Raw genomic sequence first — 18,353 nt, forward strand, 5'->3', positions numbered from 1 at the left:
AAAGAGTGTATTCAGAAGAGTCTTCTACTACTGAAATTTTTGCACATGGGTGTAAGTTCAAAAGAAGGCTGTGACAAGTTGGTGGCTGTAGATGACACAGATCATCTGCGGCCACTGGACAAGCGCCAGAGTACAAGCTCTGTGGTGGAAGAACATTTCCAAGCCTCTGCATCTCCCACCAAAGCAGCGCCCCCTGCTGTGGAAGATAGGAGTCCTGGCTTGGATGTCCTGCCCACGCTGCCGCCCAGCAGTGGTGCTCCTGCCACGGAAGTGTCCTCTGCCACAGCTGAAGAGCCCTCGTCACCTTCCACTCCCACCCGGCGGCCTCCCTTCACCCGGGGGCGGCTCCGGCTGCTCTCCTTCCGCTCAGTGGAGGAGGCCAGACCGTTGCCCACAGTGAAAGAGAAGTACCCTGTGCTGAAGGATGCCATGGACTTCATTAAAGATCAGTCACTCTCCCACGAGAGGTGAGCGCCTTCTCTTTTCAAGCAGCAGGTACCCAGTCTTGTCAAAGACTTGAAGTTCATGTTAAAAACGAGCAAATAGGGCTCCCCTGGTGGCGCAGTGGTTGAGAGTCCGCCTGCCGATGCAGGGGACACGGGTTCGTGCCCCGGTCCGGGAAGATCCCACATGCCGCGGAGCGGCTAGGCCCGTGAGCCATGGCCACTGAGCCTGTGCGTCTGGAGCCTGTGCTCTGCAACGGGAGAGGCCACAACAGTGAGAGGCCCACGTACCGCAAAAAAAAAAACAAAAAAACAAAAAAAAAACGAGCAAATAATACTTGGAGGACAGATCAAGATTTGTCTTAGAATGTTCAAGAAAAAAGTTTTGATTTTGTTTTTCTTTTAAAGAAGTATTTTTTTCACTTGAGATTTGTACATTATGCTATATATACGTTATATCAATAACGTACCATTTGGATAAGAAAAGAAACATTTCTCTTCGTAGCTGCCAAAATAAATTTGTCTTATTTTAACGCTGGGAGAAATTTAGGATTTGATGTTTTCTGGCAAAATTACTTGTCAGTGGACCTATACCTCTGGAAGTATTGCATATTTTAATTTCCTGTCCTAAGTTTGTCCCTGGTTTACCACAGAGACAGAGTTCCTTTTTAATGAATTAATTGTTCAGCGTGAGTTGTTGGGCTTCTGGACAGTGAACTGATTTGTAGTGCTGCCGAGTAATGACTAAAAGTAGCAAACAGGTCTTGCTATCCTTCCTGAATGATACCTCACAATAGTGTTTCCTTTTATTAATATGGCATCAGAACTTGGGTAGCGGGTTTGTTTTTTTTCTGCCCCAGCTCGAGAGTTTTCTGGGTGTTCCTGACTTGAGTTCTGTCTCCAGTGTTGTAAAGGTTCTTTCCTTGAGGAAGGCCCAAGCCCGGAGCATTCTCGAGGTCCTGAGGATCATTCAGTGTTGTACAGAGTCCCTTGGGCAGCCTCACTGCTTCCACCCGCCTTTCATACTTTTCCTGTTGGAACTTCTGACCTGCCAGAAAGAGTTTACCAAGTAAGTCCAAAGTACGAGCCTGCGAGGAAGACAAGCCGGGGTCGTTTTAAAGAAATCCTGATTGTCTTCTCTAAGTAAGAGCTCTATCATTTCCATGTAGGATACAAATTTATGTTTTTGAACAATTCATTCTCTAAGAAAAATGGGTTCTATCCTTTTAGTAAGTAAATACCAGAACATGTTTATTCCTCTTGATGAGTTTATCAGCTTTATTTTACCAATGAGGGTTGTTTTGCCTGTGCACCCGTACTCATCATTTGGCTCCTGCAAGCTGTGGGCCACATTTAATGCTCATTTACCGTAACAACATAAATCCAAGTACCTCACAAGGTTGTTTCAGCAGCCACTCGGTAAATACCTCCCGAGTGTTGTCCCTACCAGCCACTGTTCTAGGCGTTGTATATCGCAGTGGGCAAGGCAGACAAGATCCTTGTTCTAGTGGAGCTTGTATTCTGTTTAGGAGAGACAGACAAAACAAAACAAACACAAACAAATGAAAAATATAATCTATAATCTGGCTATGTGGTGATTTCATACAGAGTGACCTAATTTGTGTAGTTGGGTTAGGCAGGCTGAGGAGAACATGGAACCAAGGCATGACTTGACCACCTGAGATCCGAGGGAAGAGCAGCACTAAAGGCAGAAGGACCACCACACAGACCCTAGGGTGGGGGATTAGCCCAAGGAGCAGAAAGAAAGCCAGTGTGCCTGAGCGAGAGAAATAGGAGGAGGTGAGGTCAGAAAATTAGGGCCCATATTACGTAAAGCTTTGTAGGATATGATTTAAGGTGTTTGGATTTTACCCAGAGTTGTAGCTGGGAAGTCCCTGGAGAAATTTAAGCCCAAGGGGAACACACTGTGATATATATTTATGAAAGATACTTCTGGCTACTACATGAAAAAGAGTGGAAGGAAGAAAAGCAGTGGAGAGACTGCTGCAGTAGCCCAGGCAAGAGGTGGAGGTGGTTTGGACCAGGAGATAGTACTGGAGAAGGAGAGAAAAGGATGAGATTCAAGATACACTGTGGAGGTGGAATTGTAAGGACTTGTTGATGGATTAGATGTAGAGGGTGAATGAAAAGAGTCATGGGGAAAGAAACCTCTAGGATTTTGACTTGAGCCGCTGGGTGGATGGTGATACATTTTACTGAGGGGAAGAGTATGGAAGGAACAGGTTGGGGTGATAATCAAAAGTTTTGTTTTGTCCATGTTAAGTTTGAACTGCTTCTTTCATACCCAAGTAAATATGAGAAAATAGAGATAAGAGTCTAAAGTTCTCAAAAGAAACCAGGAGTAGGGATAGAATTTGGATGTTGTCAGTATATAGATGGTACATAAAGCCGTGTGACCAGATGAGACCTTCTAGAAAGAGTGCAGAGAGGTGGACAAGAGGGGGCTCTGGACTGAGCATTAGGGGCACTTCTTTATTTAGATGAAGTCAAGCAGAGGAAGAGGAGTCAGCTGAGGAGACCAGGGAGTGAGCACCAAGAGCAAAAACCAGGGGATGGTGGTGCCGTCGAAGCTGACAGAAGACCGTATCTCAAAAGATAGAAATGGGACTTCCATGGTGGTGTGGTGGTTAAGAGTCCACCTGCCAATGCAGGGGACACGGGTTCAATCCCTGGTCCAGGCAGATCCCACATGCTGTGGAGCAACTAAGCCCATGCACCACAACTACTGCACCCGCGCGCCACCACGATTGAGCCTGCATACCACAACTGCTGAAGCCCATGCACCTAGAGCCCGTGCTCTGCAACAAGGGAAGCCACTGCAGTGAGAAGCCCACGCACCGCAACAAAGAGTAGCCCCCTCTCACCGCAACTAGAGAAAGCCGGTGCACAGCAACGAAGACCCAACACAGCCAAAAGAAAAAAAAAAGATAGGAATGGTCCATTGTGTCAGATGCTGATGTGAGAGGTTGAGCGAGACAAGAACACACTAGATTTGACAGCAGTCTTACTGGAGCCATGAGGCCACAAGCTCTGTTGGACTGGGTTGAGAAGAGAATGGGGGTGATGAAATGGAGAGGGAGACTAGACAATTATTTCAGGAAATTTGGCCTTAAAGGGGAGCAGGGGATTAGGATAGTAATTGCAGGGGATGTCGCATCAGCTGAGGGTTTTGAAGAGATAGCAGAGTATACTGTACACTGGCGCGAGTGGGTCAGTAGTGAGGAAAACTCGATGCAGGAAGGAGGGCTTAATTACAGTAGCAGTGGTGTAAGTATAGTGGTCGGCCTTTGAGAGCCAGGGAGACTATCTCTGGCAGCAGGAGGAAACACACTGGGGTAGAGATGCAAGTTGGTTGGTAGGTTTGGTGGTGCAAAGATGGGGGAGTTCCTGTGGGATCATTTCTCTTTTCAAAATATAAAATTTGAGGGTAGTTATCAGCTCTAAATGATGGCTTAGGAGGAGGCAGTGGAAGTTTAAGAAGCAGCAGGAGGTTTGAAACAGTAGTGAAAATTGAGACAGCCGGTCTTATTGCCTGACAGTTTGGAGAGATTATTTGAGAATTATGGTTGTGAACGTAAAGTGCTACTAGTCAGCTTGGTTGTGTGGTGTTCCCTCCAGCAACAATTAGCTATTTTGATGTTGGCGTATAATTTCTCAGGCAATTATGTGGAGGGAGAAGGCAGCAAATGACTTGGTGATTGCTAAGGTATGATTATGGTGACGGGCCATGGAATTGAAGCTGAGTACGGGGCCAAGAGAAAGCCTGGCGGCAGTGGTGGATAGTCAACGTGAGGGAGCGTCATGGCTTGGGGCTCCCTGGGATTGGTGGGAGTCACAGTGTAGGTGAGCAGGGTGAGAGGTCAGTCAGAGCAGGATGCTCTGAAGTCAGGATTTCAGAGAGAACGCCGTTACTGTGGTGGCAAGGTCAAGGAAATGACCATCAGACGGGGATGGCAAAGGGGCTGGAGGAGAAGATGGCAGAGGATCCGGAGACGGCAGAACTGGGGCATCGTTCCCATGGGTGTTGGAGTCTCCAAGGTGACAAGGATCAAGGTCGGAAAGACACTGAGCTTGGCACTAAAGTCGTCACTGAAGGGAGGCAGAGGGGTGGGCGTGACTGTGTGGAGACGATTAAGTTTGGTAATCTGTGACGAATACTTAACATGGTACCAGGCGCTCAGGTAGTGGTGGGAAGGGTGGTTTTTATAATAACAAAGAAAGGTTAATAATTGTCATCTCCATACTCCTGGTGGGCAACCTTCTTGATCCAAGCAGATGAGTCACTTGCTGTTTTGTCTGTTACTTTCTGAAGTTATGTTTTAATTTATTTAAGTTTCTGTGCCACTTCGTTAGCAATTAAGTGATTAATGTTCTGGCAATTAAGTGACTGGTAATTTCTTCTGTTTCTAGTTATTTTGGACACCTGGAGGGCTGTGGTGCGGATCTACACAAAGAAATTCGAGACACTTACTATCAGTTTGTTCTGTTTTTGGTCAAAGCAGTTAAAGGATTTAGTAACATAAACGACAGGTACGGGATAATTTTATGATTTCTAGAGAAAAAATTATTTCTGTTTTTTTCTGATTTTTTTAAAGAAATACATGTCCACTGTTACAGAAAAGCACAAAGAGTAAAATAAAAATAACCCCCAATCTTACCGTCTAGAGCTAATTGCTAATGTTAACGTATCAGTATATTTTCTCCCAGCCTTTTTTCTATATGGTGTGTACGGTTTTTTAAAGTGGATGGGTTTTGGTTCATCTGAAAATTTGTAACCTGTTATTTTCAGTTTTAGAAACTTGAATACACACTTTGCTGTACACCTGAAACTAACACAACATTGTAAATCAGTTATATCCCAATAAAAATTAAAAAACAAACAAAACTTGAATAGAAAGCCATTCCCCGGTCTCCTCCATAGTAAGTGGTTTAGACATAAACCTTAAATCAAATGGTTCTTCTCTACATCTGAGCTGTGTAACCTAGGCTAATTGGGCCTGGCCCTGACCTTGCTGTTTATCAGAGGTGAGTTTTACTACTCGGTCCTTTACCGTAAAGTGTCCCCTGTGGTAGTCCTAGCAGGGTGGAGACCTTTCTCTTTATGCTTTCAGAACTCTTTTGCTTAATCTGTTGTTTGAAGAAGGTTTGTATGGAGTCTGAGAAATTTGAAAAAAGATTATAAGGAACCCAAACCAGCAATCTGGCGTTCCCTTCTGTTTTCCACTGACAAGCACACCAGGTCTCTGATTCACATTGTTTCTGTTGTCTCCGTGGATGATGGGCAGCTTTAGTAACTTTCACCTTCGTGGCCTCTTCAGGTCCTTGCTGCCTGCCTTGTCCTGTGTCCAGACAGCCCTGCTTCATCTTTTGGATATGGGCTGGGAACCCAGTGATCTCACCTTCTTTGTTGACATTCAGTTACCAGATCTCCTCATGAAAATGTCACAAGAAAATATAAGTGTCCATGACAGTGTGATCAGGTAAGGACACAGTCCTGCATTCTGCAGTTCCTACAGTAACTAATCAAGTACAGGGATCGTAGCACATTCAGAGCTCGGGCCTGGAGCTAGACTTTCTGGGGAGTATCCTGGCTTTGCCACATACTAGCTGGATGACCTCGGGCAACTTTTTAAACTCCTTTGTGCCTCAGTTTCCTCATCTTTAGAGCTGGAGGTAATAACAGTACCTACCTCAGGATTGCTGCGAAGAATGAATGAGTTCCATTTCTCAGTGTTTAGCAGGTATCTGGTGCATGGTGTTGTATATAAACTGGTGGTGGTGGTATTGTGAACTCAGCATGAGTTTTCTCCTCGTTTTTGGAGATCCTCATGTAGCTTGTTGAATTGGAGAATCCTTTTCTGTTGGTGGTGGTGGTGGTGGTGTGTGTGTGTGATTTTTAGCCACTGTAACCTCTTGCACATTAGAAGGACTTAAGGTATGAGGGGAAAAAATAGTATGCAAAGTTTTCTTTTTTTTTTTTCTTTCCACTTCTCATTCCACTTACCCATTAATCACTCATGTCTGTAGAAAAGAAAGAAGAGAAAGGGGGAAGAAGAGCAAGAGGAGATAATTAGGAGGAAATCAGTGAATGAGTCAACATCAATTTTCACTCTCTCAGAAGAGATATCTTGGGAAAAGGACATAGAATTTAAGCGGTCTCCTTGTTTACAAACCGCAGCCATTGCCCTGCTGTCAGAGGGAACTCTTGGCGGAGGGCTGGGACACAGCAAGGAGGAGGAATGGGTGGGGCATCAGCTTGCTGGCTCTTCAGCCATCAGCCTGCTTCTTGTTTTCAAGCTTCGCCTGCTCCTACGTGACGCAGTCCTTGGGAGTAGGGACCGCACCTTCCTCACCACTCCCCATAGCACCCGGAGCAGAGCTCAGTTTGAGTAGGCCTGAAGTCAGTTTGTTGGAACACGCGAATGAACAAATGTGTATTTGTTGGTTGGTAGATGTTTTGCATTTGCTGTCGAGCAAATAGTTGTGTATTTAAAATTCCGGTTGCTGAAACAAACTGTAAACTGAAATTATGGAAATCTGTAATTTTGCACCTAAAAGGAGTCCCTGAGATTATCTATTAGAAATGAGGAAACTGAGGACCAGGGCTGATTGGTGTGTCCAGGTCTTACAGCAGCCAGCGGGAGAGCTGAGGCCCCAGGGTCTCCTGACTCCCTTCTCATGCTGCTACCACTAGGGTGTGCTGAGCATGTCCAAATCGGACTTTTTTTTTTTTTTTTTTTTTTTGCTTTATTTGGCTCCAGTGCCTGGCACATAGTAGGTTCACCACAAATGGTTGTTGAGTGGCATTATGCCATGTAGGTACAACCTTTCAAGCTCCAATTCCTCACCCATTGTAGTTTACTCTGGAAGGGGCTTCTCCCTTTTTATTGGTATATATCTATCAAACATCTGGCAAATCCTGGGGCTTTGAAAACCAAATTGACCTCTTCCCTTCAGAAGTTTAAAAGTGCCTCGTTTATTAGACCCATAGGACACAGAGTCTGCTAACAAGCACTTTCCTTGATTATTGGGAGAGGCATGCTTTTCTCTCTTTATGTCCTTCTTTCAGCCAATGGAGTGAAGAAGATGAGCTTGCTGATGCCAAGCAGAATTCAGAATGGATGGATGAGTGTCAGGATGGCATGTTTGAGGCCTGGTATGAAAAAATAGCCCAGGAAGATCCAGAGAAGCAGAGGAAAGTAAGACCTCTCAACTAGAGTAACCTGAAGTGACTTGCTAGGAGTTTGGAGAGGAGAGTCTGTGCGGGGGAGTGCCAGCAGGCTGTCCCCTGAGAGGGCTCCAGGTGGCAGTCAGTACCTTAGTGAGTGGCCATCACCCAGCCTAGTCTTTAACCTGAGGGGCCCTGAATCCTGACTTGACCACAGTCAGGTGGTGGTTCCCTCCCGCAGAACTAGATTCACAGGAAATAGGCTCGTGGGGCTGAAGTAAAATATTAGGTGCCAGTTTATTAATTTATAGTGAGAAATAGAATTGCTGAAGGCCCTGGATTCTGTTGTCCGTGGTACATTCTTTTCCTCTAGGCAAGCCACTTGGGAAGTCATGTTTCAATCAGAAGGTTGCCTGGTGAGCGTGGAAGCAGCCATGTGTGCCCAGAATCAGAGTTACATGATTCATATGTGTAGAGGCATCAGGCTCACATAGCCTGCCATGTCCATCTCCACATTAGGGGTTTATCTGTCACCGCCACATTATGCCAGGCATCTGCTGCTTCAGATGCATTCATTTTCTTAGTTTGTGTGCCTACTATGTGCCAGTTCTTTGCTCATTTGGCATCTCTGTGGTGCTTGGATGGAGCACACCAACTTGGCCTTTGCGATTTTTCTCTCTTGTATGTTAATACCTTATTGGGAGCCATTCTAAGGTGGCTTGGCATATTTGCTATGCTATACTACTGTATGGTGACTTAGTGGTTTATTTCCCTTATTTCTAGGCCGTAAAGATAAAGCATACTGTAGCCTCCAGGGACTTCGCAGTAAAACAGTTTGTTTTGCTCATGAAATGGTGCCCGTACTCTTACCCCAGAAAGTTTTTCTTCTTAAGTGCCAGCAAACAGTGCTGCTTTTGCAGTGTTTCCTGTATCTGTGAACACTACCCTTGTCCAGCCAAATACCCAAGCCAGAAATCTGGATGTTGTTCTTAACCCTTCCCTTTCACGGGCCCCTATAACCAGTTAGCCCCCAAGGTCCCTCACATCTGCCTTCTACTACCTCTCAGCTCTCCCACCTTCCACCATCTCACTTTTGGCCCAGTCCAGCCCTTATCACCTGTTGGGGGGGTGCTTTAACAGCTGCTGTCAGGGTCAGTCTCCCTGTCTCCAGTGTTGCCCCCTCTGATCCGTTCTCACTCAGTAACCAGAGGAGCTTTCAGAATGCTCAGTTACTCTTCTGTTTAAAACGTCCGTGACTCCTTAGACTAGCATCCCAGGCACTTGTGGTTTAACCTTTCTAACTTTATCTGGTTACCCCCCCACACACACTGTATTCTGCATACGGAATTATTGCCAAGTTCATGAGCCCTTGCCTTGATCCTTTTGTGCCTCCTGTAGAACTTGCTATTGCGTTTATCCGGCGTGCCCACCACCCTAACCCCCAGCCAGCTAATGCCTGTTTGCCCCTCAGGTCTCACCTGAGGAATTAGCACCTTTGAAAAACCTCCACGTGCCCTGTAAGCCTCCTGAAATTGTCTATCCAAGCCCCTGTCATACTGTGTGCTGTCATCTGTTTGCTTCAGGGAATTCCCAACTAGACACTAAGCTCCTACATCTCCTAATCCTAGCACCTAGTACAGTGCCTGGAATATTTTAAGTACATACTGAAGGATGGATTGATTACTGAATAGTGGCCGCATTAAAAGTCTGTTGGTTAATTGGGTTTTATTTCATCTTATAGATGCACATGTTTATTGCTCGCTACTGTGACCTCTTAAACGTGGACATCTCTTGTGATGGGTGTGACGAAATTGCCCCCTGGCATCGCTACCGGTGTCTGCAGTGCAGCGACATGGATCTCTGCAAGACTTGCTTCCTAGGTAAATTTCACGGCCTGAGTGTGCCATACCCAAAAGGAATAAGCATTTCTATTTTCTGTGATCTTGTCATTTTTTTATTTTTTTTTATTTTTTTTTATTTTTTATTTTTTTTAGATGTTGGGGGTAGGAGTTTATTAATTAATTTATTTATTTTTGCTGTGTTGGGTCTTCGTTTCTGTGTGAGGACTTTCTCTAGTTGTGGCAAGTGGGGGCCACTCTTCATCGCGTTGCGTGGGCCTCTCGCTATCGCGGCCTCTCTTGTTGCGGACCACAGGCTCCAGACGCACAGGCTCAGTAGTTGTGGCTCATGGGCCTAGTTGCTCCGCGGCATGTGGGATCTTCCCAGACCAGGGCTCGAACCCGTGTCCCCTGCATTAGCAGGCAGATTCTCAACCACTGCGCCACCAGGGAAGCCCGATCTTGTCATTTTTTAAACTCCCACTGTACAGTAACAATACTGCCCCAGCAGTGTTCTCTGACTTGTTGGTGAATATGACCCTTATCTCCCCAACTGAATGATAAACTCCAGAGCTCTGTTATGTGATGTGCTGTCATCTTCTGTCTTGCTGGGTATAGGCACTTGATAAACACTCAGCACCAATGAATGTACATTCAGTTGAGTTTTCAGGAAATGATTTTGCCTTCTGAATCATGCAGTGTTTATAAGAAGTAAAATACACACAAGCAAACGTCAGAAAGTCTTGAATCCTCTTGACTTGTAGGTGCTGAGATAAAGCAGGTTGTCAGTAGTAAGCAGTTGAATGCTCTTTGTGTGCATCACACAGTCGAATAAGATACAGCCCCTGCTCTGGAAGCATTTATAGTCTTAGCAGGAGACTGGACCTGCTCACAAAATATATATTCCAGGACAAGAGTGTACATGCTGAGTTACAGATGAGCAGTATAGATTGTTCTGGAAAAGTTCAGAAGTAGGGAAGGCTACCATTGCAGGAAGGCTTGCAGAGGAGATGGGATATGAATTCGTCTTTGAAGAAAGTTAGAACTGGTCCGAAGCTGAGCAGGTCCAGGGACAGAGGAGTGAGCGTATGTAGTGTGTTTAGACAGACTCTCCAGTGTCTGCTGCTGAGTGATAGATTGAGACAGGTTGGGTCCAGGTTGTAGGACCCAGAGATACCAGGCTCAGGAATTTGAATGAGTCTACAGACAGTGGGGAAGTGACCAGAGCTGTGCTAGAGAAAGGGGGTTCTGTCCATGTAAGAGTTTCCTTTAGGAAATCAGTCACAATAGTGACAAGGGGATTAGTGCCTGGACTGGGTTTCTGGCAGTGGGAACTGAAGTGGGTCAGAGGTAAGGAGCATTGAGCAGGGTGTATGACGGGGCTCAGAGACCCATTGGACTCAGAGTAAGAAGGAGACCAGAGCTGTCAGCCTCTTTCGTGACTAACATTCTTTCTCACTCAGTGGGTCTGTGGTTATGGAGTCTGTTTTCATCTATGATTCTGAAATGAAAAAGTAAGAGCAAATACCTGATAACTTCTCAGTGCCTGTTAAGAAGAATACACCAATATTTGTTAGAGGAGAGGTCATGGGAGACAGCCCACAGATTGGTGTGTGGACTTGTGCTGCCAGATGGAGGTCATGATGGGATTGGTGACCTGTTTGATCAGACTCCGTATTGCGCTGGAAAAGCAGGGTCCATGCATGGTACCATTGCTAAGATGTTCCATGCCAAGAACATCTTGCATATGCTAAGAGCCACCTGGGGAACCCTTGGTCTCCAGAAGATTCCTGTGGCCTGTGACGCCCTGATCAATCTGTTGGGAACAACCCTGCTTCTGGGGTTGGTTTGGGTTTGGAAACTAGCCCTTCTAAGAGCCCTTTGCCCAATTCACCTCACACTGCTGTTTTTCCCCCAGGTGGGGTGAAGCCTGAGGGCCACGGAGATGACCACGAAATGGTCAACATGGAGTTTACGTGTGACCACTGCCAGGGTTTGATCATAGGCCGGAGGATGAATTGCAATGTGTGCGATGACTTTGACCTTTGCTATGGATGCTATGCGGCCAAGAAATATTCCTATGGGTATGTCTCAGATGACCTCTAGCCTGGTAAACTTTTCTTCATGTATTCTTTTGCCCTTTTTTTAATAATTAAAAAAAAAATTGCATTATAAAAAATTTCAAACATAACCCACAAGTAAAGAGAGTAGTACAATGAATCTTCACGTAACAATGACCCAGAGTCAACAATTAGGAAGATTTTGCTGTGTGTGATTAGCTTATTCTTTTTTTTTATTTTCCTTTGTTAAAGTATTTTAAATCAAATTCCAGACCTTAAATCATTTCCTTCCTGCATACTTCATATCCATCTCTAAAGATTATGGTCATTTTCTCACGTTACCAAAATGCTATAACCACACCCTGCGAAACTTCACAATAAGGAATTCTTACTTCACCTGGTTTCCATAGACAGTCTTCTGGGGGTTGTGAAATCCCAGAATGGAATGTGCAGTGTTTGTTCATTTTTCTGAAGAGAGGGCCCATACCCATCTTGAAAATTTTTTTAATATAAATTTATTAATTTTATTTATTTATTTTTGGCTGCATTGGGTCTTCGTTGCTATGCGCGGGCTTTCTCTCTAGTTGCGGCGAGCAGGGGCTACTCTTCGTTACAGTGCGCGGGTTTCTCATTGCGGTGGCTTCTCTTGTTGCGGAGCACAGGCTCTAGGCGCATGGGCTCAGTAGTTGTGGCTCGTGGGCTCTAGAGCGCAGGCTCAGCCGTGTGGCGCACGGGCTTAGTTGCTCCATGGCATGTGGGATCTTCCCAGACTAGGGCTCGAACCCGTGTCCCCTGCATTGGCCGGCGGATTCTTAACCATTGCACCACCAAGGAAGCCCTGTCTTTAAATTTTCAATAACTCAATAGCCACAGTCTTAGAGCTACCTGATGCCCAGTTGTGACCGTGCATGTGGTCCCCTGAGGCCCGATTCTCCCTTTTTGGGGGCTCAGAAAGGCCTGTAGGCCTTAAAGATGTCTTGCCTTTGCAGCCACTTGCCTACCCACAGTATCACTGCCCATCCGATGGTGACCATCCGGATCAGCGACCGGCAGAGGCTCATCCAGCCCTACATCCACAACTACTCCTGGCTGCTCTTCGCCGCCCTGGCTCTCTATAGCACCCACCTGGCCAGTGCCGAGGACGTGGATGGCGAAAAGCTGGATCCCCAGGCCCGCAGCAGTGCTGCCACCCTGCGGAGCCAGTGCATGCAGCTCGTCGGGGACTGTCTGATGAAGGCTCACCAGGGAAAAGGTAATTGTTCCTCATGCATGGAAACCAGACCACCCCTCGGCTGCTTGTGAAGCAACAGCCCCAGTGGAAGTGAAATGCAGTGCTCAGTTCAGAAGCAGTAAAACCCAGTTTTCCACAAGAGGTGCTCACCCTGGAGTGGAACCTAATTTTAAATCCCCAGATACAGGACTTCCCTCGTGGTCCAGTGGGTGAGAATGCGTGTTCCCAATGCAGGGGGCCCGGCTTCGATCCCTGGTCGGGGAACTAGATCCCACATGCTGCAACTATGAACCAGTGCAGCCAAAATAAATAAATAAATAAATAAATTTTTTTTAAAAAAAATCCCCAGATTCATTTGAGAGAAATGTCAGCATTAAAGTAGCATTTAGTTTCTCTAAAATATTTCATGAAGATGTAAAAAAAATTAATAATTAAAACTCTTGATGTCCGGGGATGAAGTATTTAGTATTTGAATCCACCAGACTTAACTTTGCCAAAGGAATGCAGCCTTTTGTTAACCTGGAGTGCAAATCTGCTTCCACACAACTGTGTTCTAGATGAGAGCTATTTATAACTAAAATAGTTTGATTAGGGACTTCCCTGGTGGTCCAGTGGTTAAGACTCCACACTCCCAAAGCAGGGGGCCCAGGTTCGATCCCTGGTCAGGGAACTAGGTCCCACGTGCCACAACTAAGAGCCCGCATGGATCCCGCATGCTGTAACTAAAGATCCTGCACACCGCAACGAAGATCCTGCATGCCGCATCTAAGGCCCGGCACAGCCAAATAAGTAAATAAATACGTATTTTTTTTTAAAAGTCTGACTAATAAAATATCTAGATGACTTTGAATCTACTGAGGGGTGCCAAGGAGAAAAACAATGTGAATGTTCAACTTCTGAGTAATTTAAATTCCTTTCAGAATAATGGACTAACTCCCCATTCCAATAAACACTAGGGAAATCAGACTTGGATGAAGTGGCAGGTGGGTAACACCAGTGCTTCAGAGCTGTTTCGTTGTCTGTTTGCCAGTGGAAATTTAGAAGTCTGGCTGTTTGGGGCTACTACAAACTTTTAATGTTTATGATTTTATAAACAGACAGTCCTATTGTATCTTTTGTCCTCTATGGTTAATAAAGTACAAGTATCCCCCGCTGTCGAAACTTTCGGTGTCTGAAATCAGGAGCTGAGTAGATTTGGACAGCCATGGCGAGGGGGCTGGGAGGGTGGAAGGTTGGATGGAGTACTCTTTGGTTCAGTTCGTGGAGAACTCAGCCATGTATTTCCATAGAGTAGCAAAGTGATTTACGGCATTTGCAGGGAATAATCCTTATTATAAAACTTGTAACCATTCTCTTATTTGCTTCCCATGTAGGTCTTAAAGCTCTAGCTCTTCTTGGTATATTGCCAGACGGTGACTCTACTTCAGAAAAGCAGGCCCCACCGGTCACTGTGCCCACCCAGACATCAGAGGAGCAGCCAGAGAAAAAAGCCATCCAGGCTGCTGTGGAGCCAGCCGATGCAGGCCCATTTGTGCACCGCAGTGTAAGTAACAATCCTTCCCTGGGCAGAATCACAGGTGAGCTCAGAGCTTTCACACGAGGGACTAGAACACAGGGGTTAACGGTATAGGCTCGTGACCCAGATTACCTGGGTTCAGATCCTCTGTCAGACCTTGGGCACGTCACCCGAATCTCTTGGCTTTGGTTTTCTCGTCGGTAAAAATGGAAGGATAATAATGATAATACCTATTCCCTAGGATTGTTGTGAGGATTTACATGCATTACATACATTGAGTTAATGTCTATAAAGTGCTTAAAACAGTGTTCAGGAACTTCCCTGATGGTCCAGTGGTTAAGACTCCATGCTCCCAGTGCAGGGGGCCTGGGTTCAATCCCTGGTTGGGGAGCTAGATCCCGCATGCTGCAACTAGGATCCTGCATGCCACAACTAAGATCCCGCATGCTGCAGTGAAGATCCCACATGCCGCAACTAAGATCCTGCATGCCGCAACTAAGAGCCCGCATGCCACAGTGAAGAGCCTGCATGCTGGAACGAAGATTTCCTCACGGAGCAACGAAGGTCCTGCATGCTGCAACTAAGACCCGGCACAGCCAAATAAATAAATAGATAAATAAGTAAACATTTTTTTAAGAAAAGCAGTGTTCATAGTAAGTTCCCTGTCAGTGTTAATTACTCCTGTTTCCTGCCTCCTGTGGTTTTTATAAGAATTGAACAAGATTATGCACCTAAAGAGATTGGTTCCTGACCTATGGTGAACACTGTATATGTGAAACTATTTTTATATTCAGCCAACAAATATGTGATACTAATTGCTTACTACTTACCAAGTAGTTTACATATGTAGTTTAGAGTAGTTTGCATATGCTTGTGTAAGTAGAAGAAAAGCCTTCCTGGATCCAGGTGGAACCTGTGACAGTGACATTAAGATTGCTCTGTGGAAGAGCAAGCAGAGCTTCCATGATGCTGCCTCCAAAGCTTGAGTTGGTGCTGTAAATGCCCCTGGCTTTGCCTCAAGAGCTGCTGCTGTTTCTGTCCTCTGTCTCTGTTGTGGAGGATCCCCATTTGGTGGTTGTAGCTCACTGGGATCCTGTTGTCATTTAGAGGAAGGCAAAAGCAAAGATGGCTGGCAAAAACTTGAAAATTCTATTAGCTTCATTCCGCCAGAGAGCCAGCACAGGACAAGTGACATAATAACCTTCAAGCCTGTTTTGACCACAAAACCCCTTCTCCAGGCAGCATCGTACCCACCCACAGATTATGGTGGGGCAGAAAGAACATTATCAGCAGAGACAGGATAAATCAGCAGTCTTGTCTTCACCTTTGAGCCTGGGAATGATTGTATCTTCTTGTGAGCTCCCAGCATCTTATGCTACCCATCAGCACAGCACTCCCCATGTATCTACTTATTCATTTATTTATATGAAAATGGACTCGGTGAATTTTTTATTCAATGGATTAAAATCATTTACTTTTTATTACTTACTTTGATGCTCATATTGTCTCGTGTTTGGCCAATGGAAACTTCCAGCTGGCTTTTGTGTCCTTTTGATATGTCTCCATTATTATTTGAGCACTTTCTTAATTTTTGATACAAAAAGATGTTTCAGGCTTATCTTATGCTTTCCCTGCCTAGGGACTGGAATCAGCCTTTTTCTAAGGATCTCCCAGGGCATTATTTTTATTCCTGAGGTGTCCCTACCTTTTGGGTCCTCTTCCCATCAGCAGCTGGGTATACCCAGGGTACCCTGCCTCTGCCTCTGGCTCTTAGTCTTCTCTCTAGCAAATTGCAGTTTCCAACATTGTGCCCACAACAGAACCCAAACGTCCCCACTACAATGGCCCTAAGAACCATATCCTATTTGGGCCCTGAGTACAAATCACTTGTTTTTGAACTTCTGCACGTTTCTAGCCAATCCTAGGCTGTATTAAGGGTATTGTCCCTCCTTCCCTCTCATGTCTAGAGATACTTTTTGTTTTAAACAACTGAGAAAGCAGTCTCAGCCAGAGACATCATCTGTCTACAACGGCCTTTGGCCAGTAATGAGACCCTCTTGAGTGCCATGTGGTGCAACTGCAGTGGCTCTTTGGAGTCCTGTGATAACAGGAAAGAAGATCAAGACTTAACATTATTAGTCAGAACTTTGGAATTATATTGTTTCCACAAAGGGCCACATAGTACAGAGATTATAGTGTTGGAGATCTTTTCAGAGGGTGCATTTTTAACAAGGCAGGTAGCTCTCCCAGTCTCGGTCCCCTTTTTGGACAATCTCTTTTTTTTCTATTAAATAACTGTATTTAAACTTATGTAGAGATTGAGAAATCCAAGATCAAGAAACAAGTCAGGAACAGAGCTGGGAAAAAAGGTCAGGTCTATGGATCTCAGCTTCATAGGAGAGAGAGAAGGTAGGGGACACAGTGGAAAGTAAAGGCACATTTGTTTTCATGTGGGTGAAGCTGACAATGTGTCGATTCATGATGTAGATGTGTTATCTTCCAAATGCAGAAAGCAGTTAGCTGACTTAACATAGGGAAAAACCGACAGTGACATGAGGACGGGGGAGGAGTCGCTAATTCGTGTCACGGGGGCAGGTATCTGTGTCACTGACTTTAATGATATTTTTGACTTGAACAGCCATTTTCTTTGTCTTTTCTTTGAAAACCTCATAGTCTTCAGGGCTCAGATCACGGCCTTTGGCAAGTGCCATCGTCAGGGAAGTCATGAAGCCGTCCTCACTTATGTTGACTAGAAAAATAATACATACCTTTCTGCAATCAGGAAGTGTGTATAAATAGTCCTTCCCTGAGTAGAGCGTGCTGAACCAGATAGCCACGGGTTTTTTTTGCAAGGAGGCTGAAGCTTTGACGTGTACAATTAACCCTTCGATAAAAGGTGACTCCAATGTCACCATTGGATGACTCGTTAATAAGCAGAAGTTCATCCTTAGTGGTCCATTTTCACTTACCATGTTTTCATTGTTGGCAGCCAAGTAAATGGTACTCCAGTTTCCAGTCCACTCTTCAAGCACCCACATTTTCTCTTCCATTTCCATTTCTTCTTCTGTATCTTGGGCAATACAGAGAATGCCTTAATTAAAAAAGTATATTGTTGTAAAAATGTCGCTGATGGACTTGCTCGATGCAGGGTTACCACAAACCTCAGAAAGCTCCAGTCATCCTGTGGTCCAACAGAACTGGTGCTGTGATCAGTTTCAAGCTTAGATTCAAGTTCCATTCTGTATCTTGGTTCCATGGTGTGCTTCAGGCAAATCTCTTGGACAATCTTATAGCCACTTTCTTCTTAGGGGGGTGTTGAGGGTAGGATTGATGTTGAGGTTACAGTATCTGGAGAAGGGAGGATAAGTCAGCTGCTGCTGGGAGACGTCAGGATCTTCTCATGAGTGTTTAGTGTTGGACAACGCTCCATCTTTGGCTCCAAAGTGCCCTGCCTTCGCAGACTCCTGGGAGCTAGGGTGCCTCCACCATGCACAGAAGACTTCCTGCCTGGCCTGGTTTCCACATGTAAGCCTGTGTGACAGCAAGGAAAAGTACCCTGAGGGCCCAGGGAGTGCAGGTGATTTTGGGGGTGACTCTGAGTGACTCCTAAGGAAATTCAGGTCAAGGACTGTCACCCTGCCAGTGCGGGCAGCTCACCGCCAGACTCCTGAGCCCAGAAAACCCTCCCAGCTCCAATGAGGGCCCCCTTTATAAGTCTCTCTGCCAAAATGGAATTCTCAAAGGTGTAAAGTCAGCTTACTGTGCTAGAAGGAAATCCACACCTCTGTTTTTTTTCTTTTTCCCCAAGAGAAGAACTGTCCATACCTGGCTTCTGGAAGATAAATAGAATGTGTTAGAGGTTTGTACCAGAGCCATTGCTTATGTGACTGCAGGCTCTGACAGAGCGGCATTTGGAAGGTGTTGGGGGGATGTGATGCAGTGATTACTGTCTTAATTAGAGTACAGATTTATCAGAAACGAGGGGCATTCTCTAATTCAAAAGTATTTTTGTTTGTGAAGACTGATTGGCTAGTGATTTTAAAAGTTGTATTAGATTAACAAGTAAACTTTTTAAA

At 45.3% G+C, this 18,353-nt stretch overlaps 1 protein-coding gene across 1 annotated transcript in view; it reads left to right on the forward strand.

Annotated features, from left to right (window-relative positions):
• ZZEF1 (zinc finger ZZ-type and EF-hand domain containing 1) overlaps window positions 1–18,353 on the forward strand; it is a 113,575-nt gene that overhangs the window by 70,012 nt on the left and 25,210 nt on the right. Inside the window, exons 30-38 of the mRNA XM_007454251.1 lie at window positions 5–467; window positions 1,348–1,512; window positions 4,875–4,994; window positions 5,783–5,944; window positions 7,534–7,663; window positions 9,374–9,512; window positions 11,389–11,554; window positions 12,520–12,782; window positions 14,135–14,292. Coding sequence (XP_007454313.1) covers window positions 5–467; window positions 1,348–1,512; window positions 4,875–4,994; window positions 5,783–5,944; window positions 7,534–7,663; window positions 9,374–9,512; window positions 11,389–11,554; window positions 12,520–12,782; window positions 14,135–14,292 — 1,766 coding nt within the window. The remainder of the gene's footprint in view (window positions 1–4; window positions 468–1,347; window positions 1,513–4,874; window positions 4,995–5,782; window positions 5,945–7,533; window positions 7,664–9,373; window positions 9,513–11,388; window positions 11,555–12,519; window positions 12,783–14,134; window positions 14,293–18,353) is intronic.

Source organism: Lipotes vexillifer, unplaced genomic scaffold (assembly GCF_000442215.2).
Source record: "Lipotes vexillifer unplaced genomic scaffold, Lipotes_vexillifer_v1.1 scaffold680, whole genome shotgun sequence".
Taxonomy (NCBI): domain Eukaryota; kingdom Metazoa; phylum Chordata; class Mammalia; order Artiodactyla; family Lipotidae; genus Lipotes; species Lipotes vexillifer.